This window comes from Corvus moneduloides, chromosome 7 (assembly GCF_009650955.1).
Source record: "Corvus moneduloides isolate bCorMon1 chromosome 7, bCorMon1.pri, whole genome shotgun sequence".
NCBI lineage: Eukaryota > Metazoa > Chordata > Aves > Passeriformes > Corvidae > Corvus > Corvus moneduloides.
In genome coordinates, this window is record NC_045482.1 from 18084298 (window position 1) to 18109734 (window position 25437).

At 37.8% G+C, this 25437-nt stretch overlaps 1 protein-coding gene across 1 annotated transcript in view; it reads left to right on the forward strand.

The window, feature by feature from the left end:
- Nucleotides 1–25437, forward strand: part of SP3 (Sp3 transcription factor) — a 34352-nt gene that overhangs the window by 3252 nt on the left and 5663 nt on the right. The window contains exons 4-5 of the mRNA XM_032114963.1: nt 7515–8880; nt 21120–21312. Coding sequence (XP_031970854.1) covers nt 7515–8880; nt 21120–21312 — 1559 coding nt within the window. The remainder of the gene's footprint in view (nt 1–7514; nt 8881–21119; nt 21313–25437) is intronic.

The window sequence follows — 25437 nt, forward strand, 5'->3', positions numbered from 1 at the left end:
TACCTGTGCATGGGTGATGGTGCCTAATGTAGCAGTGGGAAAGCAGCTCTTTCCTGCTGTATTTATACCTGGACTACAGTTCTGCCAGCTGAACATCTGATAGAACTCTCAATCCATACAAATGGGTAGTAGAAGTCAAACTAGATATTTCCTCTTAGAACCGGGTGAAGAGCCTGCATGTAAAGGGGTAGCGATGCTGTTGTTTCGGGGTTGTTTTGTTACTGTTTTACTGACATTTGCTTGGTAGAAACTGGCAGGGCTGGAGCCAGCATGCTGGGCTAGCATACTGCTGTCCTGGCTGAAATGGTGTACTGCAGCTGCTCCCCAAGAGACCAGCAGTGTGATTTAAAAGCAACAGCAAAACTCCCATAGGAATGCAGGGAATATTGCGTGTCTGAGATTTGGGGAAGAGCTGGAGCAAATGTAACTGTGTTTGTAACGATCTAGTTGGTCCTGCTTTGAGCCCAGGGGTTGGACCAGGTGACCTTCAGAGGTCCTTTCTAGCTGAAATTATCTTATGATTCTGTATCAGTATCTGAGTCCAGGCCTACTGTTTGAATGGACATTGCTGTTAGGCCACTGAAAGAATTAGTGAGGAAGTAAAAAGACTAATGAAAATGGCAGCTGCTTGTAATAAAAAGCAAATGAAGAAGGCAATTGGCAGAACTAAACTCAACCCTCTTCTCCTTTCCACCCTGTCAATGACCTGGCAGGGTGTCTCTAGACCACAGGTTTTCAGCTTGGCCCCGGATTCTGGTTAGAACTGTATTTACTTTTGGATGAGAGCACTAGCAGGCATTACTGCTGATCTTGTCTTTGTGCATTGATGAAGATTGCAGTCTTTCAGCTTTGACACCATGATTTACGCTGCCTAATGATCAGCCAACACCAGTGTATTGCCTGATGGTGTTTGATATTAATGTAGATGGTCTTGAGCTTGTGGCTTGCTTACCTGAGAACCTTTTCCTTGGTTGCCATACTGCTGCATCCATGGTTGGTTCAAACACTTGCCATGGGAACTTTGCCTTGAATATTGCTGCCTGCTGGTTTGTGTGAGAGTCTTGCTGGGATGCTATGTGCTACTGCCTGACCTAGAATGGCAGCTCATGTTTTGGCCCCTCAGGATGTCTTTCTCTCTCTTGGGAGTTTAAAATCTGAGAAGTTTTAGTTTGGGTCTTGCTTTTTCACTGTTCATCTTTGACTAATAATTCTGCCTCAAACTTTCATATTTAGGATTCTTTTTCATTTAGTTATAAATACTCTAGTTTCATTCCAGTTTAAACATCTGCAAAGATTTTAACTTTAGGTGAAAACAAAGGTGAAAAAATTTTAATGTTAGGAGAAGCAAAGCAGAAGGTGGTAAAGATGTGCATAAGGGAGGAAACGAAAGAGCAAACAGATTTAGGTCAGAGCCTTGATGGTCAGCTGTACGGTTGTAGCATGATCAGATGATTGTTTAAGAAGCTACAAAGCTGAGATGATAACCAGTTGTTTATGTTCTCTTACTTCATTGTAATGCAAAGCTAAAGGCTGTCTTGGAACTCTGATGCTCCCAAGGGCCATTCTTATGGTTGTACTGGGTGGGACTGGATAGGTTAGGATACAGTGCAAGACTGATGGGGGGTTGCGTGGGCGGTCTGGAAGGCGGGTGAACTGGGAAGAGTGGCAGGCTGGCTGAGAAAGCTGCTGGCTCTGACAGCCGCCAGAGAATTGGAGCTGCCAGAGATGACTGCCCCAGTTGAGGTGTGTAGTTGCATCTTGTGTGATGTGGGCTGCACTGATTCGCTAGTCAAAAAAATAAAAAAAAGGAGAAAAAGGCTGGGAGGAATGATTTATTTGATTTATTTGTGTTGTTGCTTACCAACAAGACGTGGAAAACATTTGGACAGGTTAATAGTTAGCATATGTGGGGAAGATGAGTATCATTTCTCTGCTGTAGGCAAAGCATTTCTTTGTATCTTTTACAAGTAGAGGTTGGAGTGTTTTAAGACTACTTTGGCATATCTTTAGAATTGAGTATCAGTGCTTCACAGAACTTAATGAAAGTCTAGAATTCTAGTAGGTTTATGCCTCAAAAGATTAACCATCTGAGATGCACCTAGTTTAAACTCAGTTTATAAGGAAATAGGAATAGGAAGAGTGCTCACAGGATGGAGAAAGAGGAAGACATTTCAAATTTCATGTTTTCCACTAGGCAAAAGTATGCATGAATGCCATGTGTCAGAGTTATCCATACTACTTGGTATTCTGGCCTGTATGATCATTTTGAGGAAGCTCAAAATTGATCTGACATCCATTTCCACTTTTGTGGGTGATAAGGTAGCTTCCTGATGCTGTGTTTCTGGATGTGCACAGATGCACCAGAATGTGTTCTGCCGCTGTAGAAAAGTCTGCCTGGAATTGTCTTGCTTCTCTCTGTTCTATACTTTTGCAAAACAAGGAAGTTTCAGTAGAATGTGATGTCTAACAGTGTATTTGCCCTGCTGCTGTCCAGAAGCTCACCTTTTAAAATGTTCTTTGGTTTTTGTATTCCAGTTATGTCTTTCTAGTACTGGATCAGAACCAAGTGTAGAAGTTCTTTTAGAAGAAGGTGCTTTAGGGATGTTCTTTAAAAATTTTGTTTTATTTCTCTTTATAGTTTCGGGAAAATTAAGGAAATGTATAGTTTAAAACATATCCATATTTAAAAATAGGACAGACAAATATTAAACACTAGTAAGAAGTCTTAGATTTCATAGAAAGTTGAGGCTGGTAAGGATGTCTGGAGAACGTCTGGTCTACCCCTCCTTGCTCAAAGTGGTCAGCAAGAGCATGTTGTTCAAGGCTGTGTCCAGTGGGTTTGAATACCTCCAAGGATAGAGACTCCACTATCCCTCTGGGCAGCATGTTCCAGTGTTTGATAACCCAGATGGTATGAAAAAAAAAGGCTTTTTCTTACATTATGGGGGACAGTCAAAAGCCTAACTAACCTAGTGATAAATATATGCCTTGCATAACCCCATCTACCAAGCTAGTCTTCTCACCGTAGAGCATTGTGAGGTTAGTTATTTCAGCATTATTTCCCCTTCCTAAGTCTAGGCTGACTACTTCTGAACACTAGCTTTTTTCACCTCAAGGTTATTTGAAGGTTAAATGTTTCCGAACATTTGATTTGGGCAAAAGTATTTCTCTAAATTGAGTGGCTTCATTGGCAGAGGGCTCAAATATGCAACAGAATTAATCTGCCTTAAGAAACAGCTTTGTGTCAGCTGAACCACAGTGACTGATTTTGAACATGTTTTTAACCTATGGCAAATACAAGATAGAATGTATTAGCTCATACTTTAATGAACGAGTTGAAGCAAGTGCATTTTATCTTGTATTTGTAACGACCTAAGAATGCACAGATAGTTTACTGTAGCTTGGTAAACACATGGTGTTATTAAACCCATGCATTAGAACCCTAACTCTTTCATACAACAACAATTTGGATGGGGCAGTGTCCAGTCTTCTTCATTAGGTGTGTGATTTTTGAATGTTTAGGAGCTCGTGACTCATTATCTGTCCACCTCTGCTTGTTTGGCTGGTGCTTTTGCTCCAGGACTAAATGAGGCAAAAGTAACTTTCTGAAAAGTGCAGTAAAAAGCAGTCCACCAGCACAGATAAATGTTTGGTAGACTTCAGTAATAAAATACTGATGGCTAATGACATGTGTCCATTTGACATGTTGAGATGCAGGTGTCTACAACAGATACCATTTCTTACAGGGGTGTTTGTCCTCTTCCCTATTTTACTTTGGTGAAGCTTATTTTAAGTTTTATAACTCAAGTCCTATCATTCAGTATGGTTTAGATCACTTCTGAAAGATATTTTATCTCCTGTCTTTCTCTTATCTCCTCCCACATTTGACTTAATGTTGCTTTAATTTTCTCTAAACGTATTGAACAAGACAATTACTAGATTTTTATTTATCATGGCTTGTGATTGTTCGGGGATGGGACTTTTGTCTCAGAGACATCTCTTTATTTTACCCACTGGAAATTATACAAGGCCTGTTAAAGAATCAAAAGACAGGCTGAACAGTGGCTGTTGCTTCTTCTCTTTATTGGTGCTTGACCTTTCTTCAGGTGGACATGTAATTTGATTTTAATTCGTCCTATGCGTTGTGTTAGCTCCTCTCTTTGCTCTGTTCCCATCTCTTTTTCTTGTTTCCTCATGCTGCTTCCAGTGAATTCCCTGTTGCTTCCTGTTCTCTCCTCCTTGGCTGAGTAGTGCTGAACTTTTCTTAGATCCTTGTCCCTTCCTCTTGAAACAGAGCCTTTGGATTGAAACAGTCCAGCCTTCTCTTAAAGGAGCAGCTTCCAAATAACTGCCGCTTGAGTATCAGTTGATAAGAAAACTGTTACTTTGTCTCTACCCTATAAGTAATTTTCAGGGATGGCTGAGACAGCAAACAAATTGGTGTATTTTGAATGTAAAGCTCAGTAAGCGAATGGGCTGCAGATGTTGCTGCTCATGTGTCAGTGGCAGAAATTTTGAGTTACTACGAAAGTGCTTAACTGCCTGTGGATGTAGAGAAAGGTTATTGTTCTTCAGTTAGTAGGAAGAGAAGTCCAAGAAATGTCTTGTCTCAACAGACTTTGAGAAAGAGCATAACAGTCAATCTTGTTATGAGAGGCCAATGACCATTTGAGTATAGAGGTCATCCTCAAATAATCTTTACCATACGGGTTTTTTTCATGCTTTAATGCTAGTAATTTTGATAGCTGCCAGATAGCTTCTTGAAAGCCTCATCCTCTTTTTGCCCCTCCCTCCACATGATTCAGCCGGTGGTGTCTGATACAGCCAGCTGTAAGAGCAATATGAATAACAGGCATTTTATGTTGTATGTGTAGTATAGCTTCATATCCTTGTGCATGGCTGCCCTGAACTTCTCCACGGACTGACAAGTGCATCTACTAGAAGAGTGGCTCTATTGTGCTAAAGTCATTACAGAGCAGAATTGGAGGGAAGATTTCACTAGATCATGAAAACGTGAGATGTGTGCCTAACATGAAAATGCCAATATGGAAATCAACATATGTTTTGGGAGAAGAATAAAGTAGGTCATTTCCATATCACGAAGGAGACAGACTCCCTTTGAAGTATTTCTGTGGAGGATATTACATAGACATGTTACTGCATATTGGATCAGTCCAGTTTTAGCCTAAGCTTTCAACATTTGCTTGTACATAGTTTTCAATTAGTGAGAAATTATATCAGACTTGTAATGTTTTACATTACTTTTCCTTTCTCTTTTGTTCTAACAGCTACTATCAGCACATTGTAGTATACATTTATTTTATAATGACACACTTTAAGCATATAACAACCATATTTTTGCTTTAGGTATTTTCTGACCGATGTTTACCGATGAATTCTATGGGTGTTTTGATATTTTATGAAACCTTCAGTTAATAGGTATTTATATGCCTGTGAATTGAATAGTTATGAACTTTCTTAGCAGTGTTTCAGCAGCTGGTATCTATGTGTAAACAAGACTAAACACAAGTGTATAAAGCTAATGTGGTAGCAGAGGAAAATGGAATTTTTAGCCTTCTTTTAGGTAAGATATGTGATATGGAATACTATATTTTTTTTCTTCTAGTGTCATATGTTACAAGCTTGAAAGACTAAAAAATTTAAACATGTTTTTAAAATGAAAGGTTGATCAGTACAAGAGGAAAAGAAAATAATAGAAGAGAATTATTATTCTCCTTTTTCTGTGTCTTTTCCTTGAAGCATTAAGGCCATAAAATTAGTTTTGTTCTGGTGATGCTAAATCTATTTACTGATATATTACCTGAAAAATTAAGAATCACACTTAAGAACCACAGAATATTTTGAGCTGGAAGGATCAGAGTCCAACTGTTAAGAAGAGTCAATGGCCCATATCTTTGAGGGCTGAAGAAGGCTAGCATTCTTTTGTTTTTTGCACAGTAATTATTTTTACAGTTCTTGAGAAGAATTTAGAACCATGCTATGCATTTCTTTATTGAAAATGAAGCTTGATAAGCACAGTAAAACTTTTCTGTAATAAGTACACAGACTTAAATATCTTTCTTATACATGTAAACATTGTAGTGTCAAGGGCTATAGGAATAGGATAAGAATGTGAAACTAGAGAAGTCCCATCTAATGCTGTGGACTAAATTCACTCGGGTGCATACCTGCAGGATTCTTTCAGACTGGCTAGGTCTCAATGCTGTCTTAGGAAAGAATTAGATGTGTGCTGTATTTTGTGTGTCCTGGTTTTGTTCTAAGGAAGTCAGAATGCAGCATCAGAAAGAAGTTGCGGTATGTTCTGGTAACTTCCCTACCAGGAGTGATCACAGGATCTCTGTGGAAGGACAAACCAGAGCTTTTCTTTCTATGTCCTCTGAACTCTGCCAGAGAGACTAGATTTGTTTCACAGAGCTGAACTGATTGGAAGACAAGTTAGTTACTTATTGCTAATATTAAGGTAATCCCTTGGTTTACTGTAGTATGGTAAAACAGATAAGGAGAAACTTTACTTCCTATTTTTTAGATTAATGGTTATTTACAAGGTGGTTGACTATGCAAGTCTGTGCCAAGTATTGCAGGATGTTAAATCTAGCTCTTAATACTCTATTCTGAAAAAGCTTGCTTTGGTAAAGAAAGGTAAGTGCAATTTACCTTTTCTTTACTGAAAAACAAACAAATGCATAATAGTTTCTTTAAGCATCTGGGGGTCTGCTCTGAAACATTGGCCTTTTCTATTGTTCCAACTTAATGAAGATTTTTTTTTCCCTCCTAGCTGATGCATATGACTAATCCAAACATGATTTCAGTGTAAAAGTTCTTAGTCTAGAAGTCTTCTTCCCTAGCGAAACACTTAACTCCTACAAGCTTATAAATACTAGAGCTTTGTGTTTTGTATAACAAGCTGAGGCTGTCCTATCTTTCCAACTGTGTGACTGCATCACCTCTTAACATTCCCTGTACTAAGAGTCACAACATGCTCACCTGTATCAAATATAACAGAGAGTTGAAAAGCAGTGGAGCTCCAGGAGATACAGGCAACGCCGGCTTCACCGTGATTCCTTCACTTCTGTGCAATAGGCTGGGTAAAGAGTGTTTCTGAGTCCCAGGGTAAGTTGGTGATGAGAGCTCCAGCAGCCCCTGCCAGCTCCCTCCTTCCCACAGCTAGGGGTTTGGATCACCCAGCAGCCCTGCCACCAGAGTAACCCTATTGCTGGTCACCTGACCTCGCCATGACATTAGAGCTACATTTGACATGTTCACAAGCAACGTGCAGCTCATGACCCAAAGGCTGGCTACCCTGACTTAGGCATTAGATCACTTATAAAGTCTGTATTTCATAGTTTTGATCCAATTGCTGGTGGTCATATGAGCTGTACTGCATGTTTTCCAGTAGTGTATCAATATCTAGTGTTTAATTGCATGACTGGTCTAACACATAGTCTGTATGACATTTGTTTTAATTTTGTGTTTTCTTTTTTCTTTTTATTCAGACAGGGGATTTGGCTTCTGTGCAATTAGCTGGAGCTCCAAACAGATGGGAGGTCTTGTCTGCAGCTCCTACCACTATAAAGGATGAAGCTGGTAACATAGTACAGATTCCAGGTGCTGCCACAGTAACTTCAAGTGCGCAGTATGTCCTTCCTATCCAGAGTTTGCAAAATCAACAAATCTTTTCTGTTGCACCAGGATCAGATTCATCGAATGGTACAGTGTCTAATGTACAATACCAAGTAATACCCCAGATCCAGACAGCGGATGGTCAGCAGGTTCAACTTGGCTTTGCAGCCTCTTCTGATAATAGCAGTATAAATCAAGAAACTGGTCAAATTCAGATCATTCCTGGCTCTAATCAAACCATCATTGCCTCTGGAACATCTTCAGCTAATATTCAGAATATCTTATCTGGTCAGTCTGGTCAAGTCCAGGTTCAGGGAGTTGCAATTGGTGGTTCATCTTACCCTGGCCAAGCACAAGTAGTTGCTAATGTCCCTCTTGGACTGCCGGGAAATATTACTTTTGTACCCATCAATAGTGTTGATCTAGATTCTCTGGGACTTGGCAGTGGTTCTCAAACCATGACAGCAGGCATTAATGCAGATGGGCACTTGATAAATACTGGACAGGCCATGGATAGTTCAGATACTTCTGAAAGGACTGGTGAGCAAGTTTCTCCTGAAATTACAGAAACTGCCACTGATAATGACTTATTTGTGCCAACGTCATCTTCATCACAATTGCCCGTTACCATAGACAGTTCAAGTATATTGGAACAAAATGCAAATGACTTGACCACAACTAGTGGTCAAGTTCATGGTTCTGATCTTCAGGGAAATTACATCCAGACGTCAGTCTCTGATGACACACAGGCTCAGAATATTCAGGTCTCCACAGCACAGCCAATTGTACAACACATACAGCTACAAGAGTCGCAGCAGCCAACCAGTCAAGCCCAGATTGTACAAGGTATTGCGCAACAGACAATCCATGGTGTTCAAGCAAGTCAAAGTATATCTCAACAGGCTCTTCAAAATCTTCAACTGCAGCTGAATCCTGGAACTTTCCTAATTCAGGCACAAACAGTGACGCCTTCTGGGCAGATAACCTGGCAGACATTTCAAGTGCAAGGAGTTCAGAACTTGCAGAACTTGCAAATTCAGAATGCACCTGGTCAACAAATAACTCTGACCCCTGTGCAGACTCTCACTCTCGGTCAAGTTGCAGCAGGTGGTGCGTTGACATCAACTCCAGTTAGTCTAAGCACTGCTCAATTGCCAAATCTACAGACAGTTACAGTAAACTCTATAGATTCTGCTGGTATTCAGCTGCATCAAGGAGAAAATGCTGGCAGTCCTGCAGGTATTTACTTTACTCTTTTTGCAGAAAATTGTTTTTTATTACTGCATGTTATTGGTTTAAATGGTGATAATGAGAACATCATCTTGCTATTGAAGCTGACAAAACACACTGGGTTAAACACAGTGATGATAGGTTTTATTTGCAACTGCTGTTCCATTAGAAACTGTAATGGTAGAACATAGTCCTACCTCACTCCTTTTAGGATAAGCTCATGTAACTCCCAAGTGGTTGTATTTGTTAACAGCACTTCAGTGTTTGTGCTTATAAGTCTTACCATGGAGAAGATCTGTATACTAAATTGAAAAGGGGGAAATCTGGCTATCAGCTGCCACTCTTGTAAGGCATCAGTATCATTAACATACCCATTCTTCCTAGTCCTGAATAGGTGAAGTTTCTATGGAAAATCCAAATACTTCTATTTATGCAGGGTTTTTTTCCCCTGAAAATTTTCAGAGCCCCTGAGGTGCTCTATCCCCCTGCTCTTTTGTTAAATTAATTTCCTACTGGCTTACTATCAGTATTACTATGATGTAGGAAACTCATGTAAGCGGCAGTGAAACAAGCATGTAAATATCAAAATGGAGGCTGTGCTTAAGAATGTGTGAATTTTCAGTACTGCTTACTTGCATTATGCTTTAAAGTAGACTCATTAATCTCAGTGTTTTATCTCGGTGGAGAAGAAATATTATCTTCTTAAAATGGGTGTTTCTTATGTGAGAAAAAGCAAACATGCCTGCTTATTTTTTGTAAATTTGATACAGTGCATTCCAAATTCCAATGCATAACTACCTAAAAAAAAGAATAAGAGATGATTGTGGTTCAGGAGATTTTGATATACCAGGAGCCATTTAAACACATTACTGGGTTGTGCCCAGGCTAATCATGAGGGGCGGAGTGAGCAGTAGAGGTCATTTGGGAAGGAACTGTTGCACAAAGTAGCTTGGGAATCACTGTTTCACTGTCATCATGAGATCCAGCCCTCTGGTTCATCAAGATACTGAAGCATAAATATTTAAGTAAAACATACATGGTTTGTATTATATGTTTGTATTGTCTATTTAAGCTTGTGAGATGAATGCAATGTTAAGTGAAACATGCCTAGAAGACCTGCTGAGTTTTGTTTCAAATGGCTAGTGATTATATTACCTATATAGTTACTTCTGTATTCTATGTCAAGAAGCCTGCTTTCCCATTTGGAATCTAAAATTTGAATTGAAAATAATATGCTGGGATGTTTTTTAGTTCATTTTGTTTTGGAATTGACTTCTGTATTGTGCACTTACCACCAAGTAAAGTTATTGAGCTCTAGATAAGCCTGCTCTTCATTGGCTTGTAGGCAACAGCACCAAACAGATGTGCACTGCTCACAGCATTTGCTCTGCTGGCTGATCTTGGTTCTTAAATTTTTATGCTTACAGTGACCACAGAAAATCTTGGTTTATCTCCATCACACCTTGTTACCTATGAGAGTATAGACATCAGTAACCAAAACCATGTATTCTGCATGTTAATGCAGCTAAACTCAGATGTCAGAATCTAAGTCTTGGAAAAAGGACCCTTTACTAATTATTATTAGCCCTTTGGCTGATAAAAGGAGGATTATTTCTGAGATTTATATTTGGTGTAGGATCATGTAGCTAATGTTATTGCTTGTGGAGTAATGTAGCAGAAACTTGGGAAGAAAGAAAGGAAAAGGAGAAAGGGAAAAAAAAAAAAAACCAGCTAGGCACATGAGAAAGAAGTTGAGTCTGGTCTGTGCTTTGTATCATTTTGTCTATTGATCATTCTCAAGAATGTTTCAATGGTGGTTTATAATAAGATGCAAGGGAGTTCCATCAAGCATTCTTTAACTGTATTCTCCTATAAGGAATTCCACATGGGGAGGCAAGAGACTTAAACAGGATATATGAAATGTGATTAAATAGGCAGAAGTACTAGATGAGTAGCAGAAACTATTGCCTGAAGTGCATAGCTATAAACACCTGGTTGTATTAAAGATAAGATGGAGATTTACAGTGACATTTTTCCTACTTGTCTAGGAATAATAAATGGATTGGAAGGTATTAAAACTGCCATTCCTTAAATTTGGGGAGAATGTAATTGGTCCCTCCTTTATGTTAGAAGAAATTCACTTTCCCACAGTAATGATTAGTGTGACACTGCTTCTAACAGAATCAGACTGAATTATCTTGATTGACTTTCAGTGTCTTTTCCATCTTTCTCGGTGGTGTTTCTCCCCTTCTTATTTATAACCCCTTGCAATATGGTGTGGCACCCTTTCTTCAGGTTGGAGAATAAATATGCAATTAGAAGCAGATTGTGAAATCATAGCCTTTTTTTCAGTCAAAAGTATATTGTTCTTTTGCAAATAAGGAAAAACTGTTTAATTTTAAACTGAAACAGGAAGGTAAGTGGAAGAGATAGCAGAATGAGAGAAGTTAAAGGGTGTGAAGCTACTTGATTCTTTTTTTTTTTTTGCCAACTACCAACAAGCTTTGACGCAAGATAAGAAGGGTTTCCCTGTATTTTCTCCCCCAAGCTGGATAATGCACTCCTTTCATACCAAGTAGAGTCAGGCTGTATTTTCTGTTTTCATTTAAGAAAATTTGTCTACCTGAAGCAAAAATAAAAAGAACATATTCCTAGTCTTGAGTCAGAGATGGCTGGTACTTATCTGAAGTCCTAATAATGTACTTTGTTCTGTTAGCACTGTAGCTGTGAAAACAGTTAGGTTTTAGATTTTTGTTGTTACAGCCCATTGTGTGAGAGGTGTTCTTCCAAGGCTCACTCCCCAGGTAGGCAGCAGAGGACATCTTTACTGTGCTTGTGTGTGAGAAGAAGAGAATGTCTTTGCCTAGATCCTGCATTTTATTTACATAATGGAAAGCCATTGAAACACTAATACAAAGCTAATAGCTTTGTCCAGTAAGTATACAGTTTTCTTTGAAAAATGTCCAGTAAGTATGTTTCTACCAAAATGTCTATTTTACCAGGCATACATATGCACAGACCTGCATTGCAATGAGTTTGTTCTGAAAAGTCTTGGCCAAGCTTGTTTTGTCTTAGGATGTTTATTAGAGCTCGTATTCTTCGTTGTGCTTGGTGTTGTGGTGACCAAGGGGAGGGTATTGGTCAGTCACAACTGAAACTCTTCTGCATTGCTTTTCAAGCAAAAAGCTGTATCAAATAGTATCTCTATATGAAGAACTGGCGGAGAGATACCTTTCTCACTTGTGTTTTGGCTTCAGTCTTCTGGTCTTGAGAGGAAATTAAACCTGAGAAAGCTCTCTAGTAGTGTACTTCTTTTGTTGGCAGTTTGTAATAAAATACTGCATTGTGTGTAACAAAAAGAGCCACTACATGCTCAGTTCACATTACTCTTTAGTGATTTTCCTGATCAAGAAAGGTGCAGTTTTTTATTAGCATGTTTATATAGATTTCTTCTTCAAACATTTCATATAAAGTAGTGTTTATTTTGGAAAATTGTCAGGAACTGAAATGTACCAACTTGGCTTTCATGTTTCTGAAACTAAGTTTTGTCAGCTTGGAAGAATTTTTAAGTTACTGGATTTTCCCTCTGCCCCCAAGTAATTGTCCAGCTGAAGGAAATTTAATAGTGTTAATCAAAATCTAATTGTAATAGTGTCTCAACTAATTTATTAATGTACTGAACCAGTTTGGGATTTGTTATTTCCTGGGAAAAAAAAAGGCAATTTTACTAGGTCTTATATAGGTTGCATAACTTGTTATAGGATGCTGGATAATTTTTTTTTATATACTTCTTTTGACCATTACAGTGGCATCTGAAGACACTAGCAAATCGCCCAAAAGAAAGTAGCATTGGCTTGAGAATTGACTTTGCTGCTTATCAACCCAGACACACTCAGCTGAAAGATTCATTTATTTGAATAGAAAAAAAAAACCTTACAAACAGTTTTCCAGGTTGGTCTACAGCTGGAATCAAGTCAAAGGGATTCCTTTCAAGAGTTGACTGAAGTGTCACTCCAGAACTGAGGTCTTCATTTCTTCATCTTTCTTCCCAGCTCCTCTTCTGCAGGAGTGTTAACAGCTACTTAAGGACTCATCTGCCTGCTGCCATTGACCTTAGAGTCAGGCCAGTTACTAACTTAAAACCAGTTGATAGTGAGTGGGAGTGGTTGGCTGTTTGTGCTGGCAACTTCATTCCATTCCTGTCGGAATGTGACATCTTTGTCATGCTGGAGTAATTTAGCTACTCTAAATTTGGCCAAAAAATTGGCTGACAATTTTCAAGGTAAATAGTTGCCCAAGTGACAGGTTATCATTCATCTGCTGGTACCTTGTAAGGCTTTGGTCTAATACCTGTTTCCTAAAACAGTGTAAATGCTGAAATGAACAAAATTAAAAGTTAAGTATTCACAGTTTTACTTGCTGGGATGGTTGTTTCAATGTTTCAGTGCTTCTGATGAAGTAGTGCAGAATGCTACTTAAAGCATGGCTTTCTTCTGGCATCTAGAAATTTTTAGAAGTTTGGGCTGGTTTTCAGTGTTGCACAACTTAGTTTTTTTCTTTAAGTTTCAGTTTTCAACCTCATTAATTTTAGTTTCAATTATGCAGTTTTTCCGTCTAAGGCATTCTTTATACCAAGACTTTGAGACAAGGCCATGGTATCATTATGAAATAGAATCTGATTTAAAAAATAAGGAAGTCTTATGAAAAGCATGAAGTAAACTGAAGCAATGATGTTAAGTAAATATTTTCATTTGACAACATCTGTCTACGGCTATCCAATTTTCATTTGAGGCATTTAGTTTGCATGTTATAAAATTAAAACAGTAAAAAACAATTCTCCCCACTGTTTTTTAAATATGAAAATTAAATTGGAAACTGATGAATTTAAGTTAGTGCAGGAATTAGAGCTATTTATGTACCAATCTTGTGTAAATAGTTTGCTGTCAGCATGCTTAAATTACATTCCTTATTTTAGCATCATTTTCAAAGGAAATTAATAAATTGTGGAAGAATTAGATGATCATGCTTGTACGTGTTTCACAGTCATGCTTATAACAGCACACAGTAAATTATCTTACTTAAAGTTTGCAGAACTTCAGTTAGTCTGGTTAATTTTTTAGTGCAATATCTACTGTTGTGGAATAGAATTACATTTTTTCTTCAAATTCTTGAAGATACTGAATTGTCACATTCTTTCTTTGCATTAGTACTTCATGTGCTTTTTTGCTCTTTGCTCCAAAACAGCTCATTAATGATTTTTCTTACAGGTGGTGGTGGTGAGGTGAAAGTTTGTTGCATGTGTGTTGTGTATGCTGAGTGTCTGGGGATGCAGCTTAGATTCTCAGAGTTCAGGAGGTGAGCCTGAGTTACCTTAGTCTCAGATATCCTCAGGATGTTCACAAAAGAATGTATTACCCAGTTTCAGGTACGCATTCCTTTTTCATTTTTCAAATACCCTTTTTACAAGCTACTCCTGACACAAAACGAAAACTCTCATACACCTCTGGGGATGTATGGCAAGTATCCATGGTGTGAAAGAGGGAAGGAGTTTTATTTCCAGTACTGCTCTAACTTAAAAAGAAGTCTGGAAACTTGTCTTCTGTCTTTTTGCAGTCTCAGCACTTTACGGCCATTGTTTCAGGCTCTGTGCAGTTTTCTTGCCTTTTGAACCTCCTGGCAGGATCATGTACTTTGTATCTGATCTGTGAGATCAAAACCAAACTTGTCAGTGCATCTGGCTCATAGAAAGTATCTGAAGTTTCTACCAAGGACAACGACAGCCTTTTTATAATGCCAGGAATACTCACCAGGACCTTAGTTGTGATTGCCCTCTTGAAGATCAGGCTGGGTTGTAGGTGGGTTGTCTTTTACTGCTTGTAAAAGGCACAGTTTTTTTTCAAAAGGTAGTAATTTTCAAGAGCAAAAGGAGATAAAAATACGCATTGTCAATGATGTTGTCATAATTTATCATACAGAAATGATAGTTCTCAATCTGCATCTAAAATTCATGCCAGTATGTAATTCATGTATTCCAAGTATGTTTTGTACTTCATTTAATCGAAATGTTCTTCTGTACCCTAGTAAGACACTTGCTGTGCAGAACTCTCAAGTATATTACACCGACAATGGTGGCATCGTTGATTTAAATAAGAAAATTAGTTTTTAATCTAATTGTTCACATAATCGCATTTTAAGTGCACTAATTCTGTCCCTACTTCTTTGAGTCTTTGTTTACTCTTTTTCAGTATTATCACAGTACTAGCTTTTTTCTAACCCACTGGAGCATTCACATGGTCAAAGGCTCGCAGCATTAAAACTGCAGAGGGCTCTTCAGCCTTCTCTTAAAAAGTGTCAAATGAAAACTATCCTAATCTGTTGATTTATTAAGTGTTTGCTTTGGTAGCAGTTTTTATATCTTCCTGACTTACTGTCAGTGGGAAGCTTTTCATTGTCATGTAGTAGCAGGGCAATTATTTGGCTTTTACCTAAATACAGGACAGAAACCCTTACGGAACAGTTCTGTCTTCCCTAATTACTGCTGACAGTTGTTGTTTGACCCTAGTAGCAGTCTGATATTCTTCTATGGAGAAATACTTAGCCCTGCTGGTCAGAGAATTCTCTGTGTCCTCTTGCTTTCCTTACATATTTCTGGGGTTTCTGGCTTCTTCAGTGCTAAGCATGAGCAACTCTTCTTCCCCCTATTTAGTTAAACCCTCTTAGATTTTCAACTGTGAGAAGAACAGAAAAAGTAAGTGCATGCTGCAGCAGGCATTACTGTCTATAGGAATCCAAAATTTTGAATCTGTAGACAGCACATCTCAAGGGAGTGCAGTTACTGTAGGGCGAGTAACTGTTCCTTGATGCATAATGTGCTCCTTGTGGTAGCACTGGCTAAAGTACTTTCATGATTCAAATATTTAAATATTTACTTTAGAATAATGAATAGGATCACTTGGAGATACAGTATGTGGTAATTCTTGCGAGGAAAAGGTCTGTTGCTGTGTTTTTAATCATTCTGCTGGTACTGCTTGAGTACTGTAAGGTCCTGCTCTTAGACTTGTACACAAGAGCTGTTTTTCCTCAGAAACTTAAAATCTGATTTAGAACTATTGAATCTAGATGACAGTCTTCCTTCTGAGTTCATCAGTATTTCAAGATGACATTTTGAAGTGTACCTTATGTTACCTTGTAATTTATTGTGTAATAAAAATGCGTAAATTCACACTTAAGATTTGGGGGCAAGTCAGAGTAAAAACCATTAATTCTGTTGAGTTTCCTATCTGAAAGACTTGCACAGCTGGTCAACTGGTAGAGAGAGTTTAATTTCGATAGTTTAGTTTAGATGGACAAGAACAAGAACAGTGTCTTAAGAAATTTAAATGTCTTTATTAAAGCTTCCTCACATCTAGAGGTTAAGGCAAGATGAGTCAAGATTCCAAGGGAATGTGGGTTGAACTGCAGAGAAAACAGAAAACAAAATTAACTAGACAAGATGGAAAGGAAGTGGGAATTAATATCTGTTTCCTTGGGAAAGGTTGGAAGGGAAGCATCTATTTGGAAAAGTAAACTATTAGAAACAATTGAAATGGCAGACAGATTGTGATTCTGTGAGGAAATAGGTGTGAAGGTATATGCCCGGCTGCTGCAAATCTGTTTTCAGTTCAAAGACCATATTTCTGCATCTCAGATCAGGAGCTTGTAAAGCTTGGCTGAGCTAAAAGGCAGGGTGGCTTTCAGCATCTAGGAAAAGCAGCTAAACTAGAAGCTCACAGTTTGCAGAGTGTTACAATGTAATACTGAGTGTGTCTTTGTGACATTCTGCAAAGGCAGATATATAAAAAAAAATCTGCATGCTCTTCCCTTCTCTGTTTATCCCTGTTTCTGTGGCTCTTATGCAAACTAATAACTTTTTTGATAGATAAAGAAAATAATGTGTTCCTAAGTCCTGGTTGAAACAGACCAAGAGATAATGTGAAGCTTAATTGAGGCATTCGTCTGATACCTGATGAAGTTGGTAAATGGCCTGGGTATAGCAGTGGGCAACAGTATTTTTCTCCACACTAGATCATAGTTCACATGTACTCAAGAATAGTTTAAACTGCATTTACATCTGCATTGTTTAATCCTGTAAATTTAGTTACTCTTCTCTGAAGCACTTTAAACAGATCTCTTAGTTATTGGTTTTATTTGCCAAATACACTCAATCTTATTCCATATTGTAGCCAGCTCTGGGCTTTCTATGACTATGAAATACTACTTTTGGAACACAATTGTACACCAAGATCCCAATTTCCATCTTGGAAAAGCCAAACCTAAACCAAATCTAGCGCACTAGACAGGAAGCAGAACTTTAACACAATATCTATTTTTCAGAATCTGTTTGCAGTTTGAAACAGTATCTTTGTCTAAAATTCACCTTTATACTTACCTAGAACTAAGTTTTGTACTTTAAAGGAAGGGCATATAGAAATTTGAAAGCATGGAAATAAAAGAGTAGTGGAGAAAATGTAACCTTCATTTAGCCTATGTTTAATTGGTAGAGGACAAAAGTTGTCTCTAATTTGCTAGTGTTTGCATCAGCTTGTCATGACTTTGGGGATTATATAAATTCTTTTAGGCCCCTTTTTTTGCAGGATATGTGTAAAGTCTCTCAGTTGAGGCTGAGTTAGAGCAGAGCACATCTAGAACACCAGAGGAGAAACATAGTCTCTGGTATCAACATGAATTTTCATATTCTCAAATTCCATTGCATTGGAGAAGACTTAATCTGCAGCTGTTCTCCATGGTGTGCCCTTTCAACATCTTCACGAGTGGCACTTCTCCTCCCTCCAAAAAATACTGGTGGAATTTTAGCCTTATCTCTTGCAATAATGTGAAACCTACTTGGAGAGCAACAGATTGGTTCTAAGGACCTCATTTAAGGCAATCACATTCACTGTGGGTTTTGATGCAATCCACTCTCTGCTATACTGCATCCTGGAGAGGCTAGATAAACACTTTATCTGTTTATATTTCTTTTAATTGTGTTTTGTTTAAAGTATAGCCTACATAAATAAGTATTACAAGGTCCTGTCTGTAAATTTCCAGTTTATGTGGTACTTTTTTGTATGCCTGGAGTAGAAGATAGTCCTTCTGATGAATAACTAAAGCAATACCTACACTTTCTGCCTTACCAAGATAACCAGGAAACACAGCACAAAATTAAAAACACCATACTATTTTGTGTTCATTTCAGTTTTGCATTTTTAAAAATAATGCTATAAACTATTGTGTATCTATGTCAATTGTTGCCTTCTCCAGTATCCTCAACTGTTAGGAATGTTTTGTCTGTCCCTCTTTTTGTTTTTTGTCCATATAGGTTTCTCAGTTATGCCTCTATCATTATAAAACTGTTATAAATCTCTGTGCTGCTGGTGGTGATTGGGAGAAACTGGAAATAGCAAGATACTAATGAAAAAGTGGAAGGAACTCATGACAAAAGTTTGTAAAGTGGAACAAACATTGCATAGAAGGTAGAAAGTCATGGATACTGGCAGGTAGTAATAGACTTTTTGGACATGCTTCTACTCTTAGGTGTATATTAGAGTGTGACTTTTGGAGGTCAGTATAATATGAGAAGTCATATGTTCCATGGAATGTTTGACTTCAGTAGTGGAGTTGGGTCTTGGCAGCACAGATCCATACACTAATTTGTTCCATTCACCTTTGCTAGGACATACGTCTTTTGAAGTATATGGATGGAGTCTTAACTGGATTCAGCTACTGAGTTTGTAGGCACACTATATACCAGTGTCCAGTGTTAGTGAGATCATACAGAAATGATCTTCTTAAAACACTGTGTTATGTTGTTAACAATCCTTTAATCCTTATTTTAAATAAAACCAGAATTTATACAGTGTACATTTGTGCTACATTTGATTGGTAGAAGAATTTTGAGTATCGTGTGTAACATATGCAGTCCTAAAGAACTGCTTGGAGACTTGCATTGGCCTGTGCTGGCAGCCTTGCTGCCTTGCTATATTTAAATTCCTATTACGTACCCTTTTGTGCAAGAGTGAATCAAGCTTTTGCTTTTTTCTTAAGTTGCTCTAAGTGAATGTATTAGTATACTTATTTGAAAGATAATTCTATAAACTTTATGTTTTATAGTGGTTTAATGCTTGCTTGCATAAAATTAATTTTATATATAACATACAGATAATAAATTAGAATAATAATTATTTTTTAGGTGAGTCTCAGAAAATGGCTTAATTTGGTAGGAAAGGTAGTTTGGTGGCTTATGCAGAAGACCAGAAATCTCCACAGGTTTTCTAGGACTTCACATGAAAGATATTTATTATGGTGCTGTCTGAAATTGTGAACTTGTTAGGGTAACAGTGAAGCTGAGTGCGCTGGTGACTTTGGGCAAGCTTACCACGGTAGCACTACGCGTGTAAAAAATCACCAGAAGTGAGTGTGCTTGCTCTTGGATTCCCACAGCTCAGAGCGTCATATTCACACAAACTTAATTTCTAGCATTGGCTTTTGCAGCCAAACCAGATAATCATTCTAGACTTCCCTGGTTTTGACCTGGAATTCTCTTCCCAAGGCAGTGGTGTCCTAGAGAATTACTTAAACTGTAGTTACATCAGTGATGTAGGGTACAGGACAGTCCTGCATATGGTAATATGTGTGCAAAAGAAAGGCAAGCTGTGGTGTTGGGGATGACTGGGCTGAGACTTTATTAGCATCAAGCAAATTTTTGTGTAGCAATATCCTTTGTCTCTAAACAGATGAATGCTGGAGATGATTTTGAAGGTAGAACCAGGTAACTGTTACTCTTTACTTATTTTTTCATTGGTTTCTTTCCTGATCTCTACTGGCACAGGATGCTGTTTATCATATGACCCAGCACCATTTTTCTGATGTTTCATCATGCAATCTGTGAAGCTTTGTCTTTATTATAAAGATGATGGCTGATGCACTGACTCCCAGAAAGAGCTTAGAGTGGGCACAATGCTCAATTAAGGTTTCAGTGTTTAAGGATAAAAGTCTACGTGATAATTGACTTTGTTTTGCTGAAAAAGCAATCTCTTGAATATATCCAGAAAGACACACAGATGTTAGTTCGAAGCTTCAACAAAATAAAATAAATAAATAACACTCCCCCCCCCCAATTACTGTTGTTTGCTTATTAGTTTGTGCTAGTGGGTAATCATTTTCACAGAAAAAATGCAAAGTAAACTATGCTGAACCAAAGAAGGCACTGGGGTTCACCTTTCTAAAATGATAGTACAAACTGTTGGGTTTTTTTGGGTTTGTTTTTTTGTTTTTTTTTTTTTTGCAATCCAGACTTTAAACCCATTGGGAATACAGAATAGTGTTTGAGGAGGAAATGTTCCTATTAAAGTGTAAATTTGTTAAAACAGTTGTTGTTGTGATGCTGTAATTAATTCTTCGATTAGATTGAATAAATGCTCTGTATGGAGAGGTTGCACATACTTACAAATGTCCATCCTATAAGGAGTAAGTAGGAGGCCTTTTTGCATTCAGGAAACTGCTAAGACCTATTTTGACTGCTGGTATATCAAAATGTTGAAGTGGCTCGTGTGTTGCTTATCTCTGTCTAATGCTGAATAACACTCTTCCCTAAATGTTTTCTTTTCTGTGTAATGTGCAAAAGACATAAATTTCAGGTGAAAAGGGAAAAATTGAACAAAAACATTAATTTAATTGTTTTCCTTAGGTATCTCGGTCTTTCTCAGGTGAAAACCTTCTATTAGATTGATTTCTCACATTACTTTATATATCTCTGTGCATACTGAAAACTTCTGAAGACCATTGAGGAAAGCTGTTTTTACTGCATGTGACACTAATTCAGAAATGCTGTGGGAACAGAATGGCTACTCAGGATCATTTGAAACATATGTTTACATTTTCTTCAACCTCTGTTCAACCTTTTTCCTCAGTTTTTCCCAAGTTTCAAGCAAACAATATTCTCCTGGTGACAGCATTCCTCACCAAGAACAGTTCAAACTTAAACTATAATATTTTGTTATAGCTTATCTTCAACTTTGAAATGTATAGTAAGATAAACTTTTAAGATACATTACAGGTTACAAGGGCACAGAAGCAATGTCAGTATGCGGTTAAGGATGTTGACTTTTGACTGACAAAGTGCTCTTAAGAGTAAAAAGATTTGATCATTTTGGTTTCCTTCTGTCTATTGAACGGGCTACTTACGGATCTGTGTTTGTTCTTTTTCTCAGATATTAGGATTAAAGAAGAGGATCCTGATCCAGAAGAGTGGCAGCTCAGTGGTGATTCTACGCTGAATACTAATGATCTAACACATTTGAGAGTACAGGTTGTAGATGATGAAGGGGACCAACCACATCAGGAGGGAAAAAGACTGCGACGAGTAGCGTGTACATGTCCCAACTGCAAAGAAGGTGGTGGAAGGTATGTAAAATTCAGTGTCATATCATGCATATAATGATGAAAAACAAATAATGAGCGAGAAAAAAAGGAGCTTCTGTTGCCTGCAGTGAGAGGAAAGTAGAAGCTTATGCAGAAGAGTTTCTGCAATAAAGGACTACCACTTTCATTTTTGGATTTGCAGGTGAAAAAGCAGATTATTCCATCCTTTCTGAGTTACTCCATTGCTGGAGTTAGATGTCACCTAGTACAAGTGAGTGGGATAAAACATTGCCCTTAAAAATATGAAAATTAAATAGTTTGGAATATGAAGTGAGGGGGATAAAACATTGCTTTTAAAAATATGAAAATGAGATAGTTTGGAATATGCACATCTGTGATTGGCTTCCTATCATATGTCAAGAACTTGATTAAATCCTGTGTTCCTGCGTTTCCTCAGTGATTGAGCATTTTTTCCATAATTTAATTGTTTAGAGTGTTACAAAAATACAGTTTTCCTAGTTTTCTTATTCACTGGTTTCCTAGGAAAAACAAGGTTTGTATAATAACTCTAAATAACAAGTTTTGAACTGTTTTCAGTCAAAGTTGGTGAGATTTGACTAGCAAAGAGGTACTAAGTTCCAATTCATTAAACTTCAGTCCTGCATTGGAACCTATGCTTTATTATTGTGCATCTCATTAAAATATTACTCATCTTTTTATAATAAAGATTTTATTCTACTTCAAAACACTTAATTTTAAATGTCTTGATTATGGATATAGAAGGGGAAGGGGGGATAATAAGCTGCCTTTTACAAATGAAAATATTTAGTTGTGTTTGTGCTTGATAGAATTGTGCAGGGGCTGCTTTCCAATGCACTAAAATTTGTCCATTTTGATAATACTTTCTTCACTAAAATGGAAATCTTTATTTATTTGGGAACTATAGTGTAAATTTGTAAAATGACTGTAAAGAACCTGTCAGTCTCCAGTGGTACTAAGAGTTCTAATAGCACTGGCTGAGTTACATCTCTTGTCAAGTCTCTTGTCAGTTCTTGCTGTATATTCTAGATACCTTCCTTGCAAGCACAGGGAGGTAATATCTTAGGCAGCCATGCCAAGTAAGTATTAAATGTTTAAGACAAAAAGACTCTGATACATTTACACCACCAGCAAAGCTAGTGATAATATTTGCGGGTTATACATCATCATCATCATCTATTGGATTCCTCTTGTTAAATTTGTATGTGTAGTTCACTGCAACATAGCACAGACATTGCTAAGTTCTTGCTGAACTCTGATTCTGCCATGAAAATCTGCCCTAAGTACACCCTGGGTTGAGATTTGTTTCATTTCAGGAGAAAACTCTGAAAATGTGATTTGCACTGCCTGTAATCTTAGGAAACAGAGACTCCACGTGTTTGGTCTTCCTTCCTCATGCTCTGTTCCAAACTACAGTGGCCTTAATTTAGAAATCTTTGCTGTAAAATCCTCTTCTTTCCAGTTTCTACAAAATGTTTAAAGTTTCAGCCCAAGAGAGAATCTTTTTGAGAAATGGTTTGGGAAGTCTGGAGAAGGGTGTAGGCTTGTAGACTGAAAACTCAGATATGTGATTTTGGGAAAGAGTTGAGATAAGAACTAGGACAGAGTTTAGATCCACTGAAATCCACTGTAAAGGAAGGCCTGGACACATCAAACATACAAAGTAACTAGGAAAAGTAGGACAAGAAGTCAGGATGTGAGAAGAATTAGAACTGGAAGAGAAACAGGATAATGAAGGAGACAATGGTGGGGAAACAGAAAAGAGTGAAAGTGCTTACAGTTGCTAGAGCAATTTTCCCACCAGAATGTAGAATTCCTTTAAGAGTTTAGGAGAAAGGAATAAGCCCACTTGGAGGAATATTTGAGCATTGATCATGTTCCATAGCTGCTAGAGTTACCTGTTTATCCCTACTGCTGGAATTCTAAGTTTTGATTTGTCTTTCAGCTCTGCTGATGATTTGCAGAGTTTCAGATAGCATTCATAATTCTTAAAATGATGTTAAAGTTACAAAATTGAAAATTGAGCAAATGATTTAAGTTAAGATATCCTGGGCAACTTTAATTTTATCCCCTGTGCCATATACATTATCAGTTGGTTTCAAGTCTTACTTGACTGCATACTGTTTTTTCATATGTTGTCAGTGCCATTCGGTGGATGGGATGGCTGATACACAGGAGTGAATCAGGGCTGTGTAATGATTGTCACTTGCTTCACTTATTGCAGAAATTGGGAGGTGTTTAGGGAATGAGATACAGGAGTGCAGCAACAGGGCTCTGAAGTCTTGGAGGTATATATCTATATAGCCCACCTTTTCCACTGCAGAAGTACTGAGTTAATTCCTGTGAGGCTGATTGAGCAGACTGCGAACATCTACAGTACTCTAAAAATACATGCTTCTACTACATTGAACTTGACACCTCAAGCTCTGGTGGGTGTTTGACAATTTTGGCCTTAATCTCTTTCTACCCTGTAGTTGGATGTACAAAGTGATTGTACTAGTTCAGGTTCACCATACTGAAACATTAAGATGATAAAGCCAATATGTTTGTGAATTCCTTAGACACTCTGAGTGAGTGTTGTCAGTACCCACAATGAGGAAAAAACACCCTGGAGAAATAAATAATTCTGTTCATATTCAAATAACACAGTTCATAAATAATATGTAACTAGTAAAACAAGCACTTTAAATCAATGGGAAAAAACTGAATAGTGTTTCACTCAATTAATACTGTTGCTCCTATGCTCTGAATGGAGTAGGAAAAGGAAAATAGCTTCACATATGCAGACTTCATGATAATTTAATCTATTGCATAGCCTTGGTTTTGGTATTTCTTGCATTTGCTGTTTTCTGGATTCAGGGGCGAGTTGAAAAATTCTTTCTGGGTTTTGCTGTTGGCTTTTGGAATTGAACTACATTGCAGTCTTCAGATTTGTACCAGTTTTATGAAGTGGGAAGCCACCATTATCTTTGCCTTACTTGGTGGGAGGAAAAGTAGGAAAGGAGGATGATGTATTAGATTTGCAAATTAACACCTTTTAGCCCCAAGCTTATATAGTACATGGGGAGTAAGCAAGTGGAGAGAGGGAGAGCCACATGCCTCAAAGGATGGCTCTGGTTCCAAACAGAATGTATTAAGCTTCTTGTTAGGGTGAAGTTAAGTAGAAAGTTTAGTCTCTTCTCAGTTACATCTAGAGATTTCACCCTCCTAACAATTACATCTGCAATTACATTGAGATATAACTACTACTGTCTGATCTATAGGGGAGCTGTGCTTCCGAGCACCACGTCAGGTATGTAACTCTAAAAACCATATTTTTAAAATAATTTGTGGGTGTTTTATCCTTGAAATACTTAATGTTGTTCCTGGAAATACTGTGGAATATAAAGTCCAGTTTCTCGGTGGATGAAGGTGTTTCCTGCTGAAACAGTTGCAGTCTGCCTGGCTATTGAGAAACGTAATTTCCATTGAAGTACTTTAACATTAATTGTTTTTAAGACTCCACTCAAGGAGTAGGCTGGAGTCATACTCATTTATTCAGTGATGATGGCTATTGGCCAGTGCAGCAAGAAAGGCCTCTTAGCATGATGTGTTAGGGCATAGTGCCAGACTGTTACAGCTGCAAAGTGTCCAGATGGAATTTGGCTTATATCCTGTCAGTTTAGAGTACACATGAAGCAAACATGCAGATGCCCATATGAAGTTGTGTAGAAAAAATACACTTAGTTGCTAATTCACAGTAGTCTTGTGGGTTTCATTCTGTGGATCCCTAATTTTCCCCTCACTTTGAGCTATGTAGTCTGCTAAGGAATTCTGTCACCACTTAGGTGAGGTGCTTAGGATTATGTATTCTATACCACCTATGCACGGTAATGACCATGGGTTCAGCCTTGGTTTCCTTCAGTCTAGATGAAAGGTGCAATGAAGCAATTTCAAATTATTGACTTGGGAATCTTAAAATCATTCTAGGGAAATTTTGATGTGATTTCATCCAATTTGTGTACTCTATCATGCCAAGTTACAAAATATTTGTACAGATTTCTGTGGAAGGGAAGACACTATATTTGGAGAAGGTGTGAGGATGAAGTCCTCATATGATTATCCTGCTACAAAAGCAGGATCAAAAGC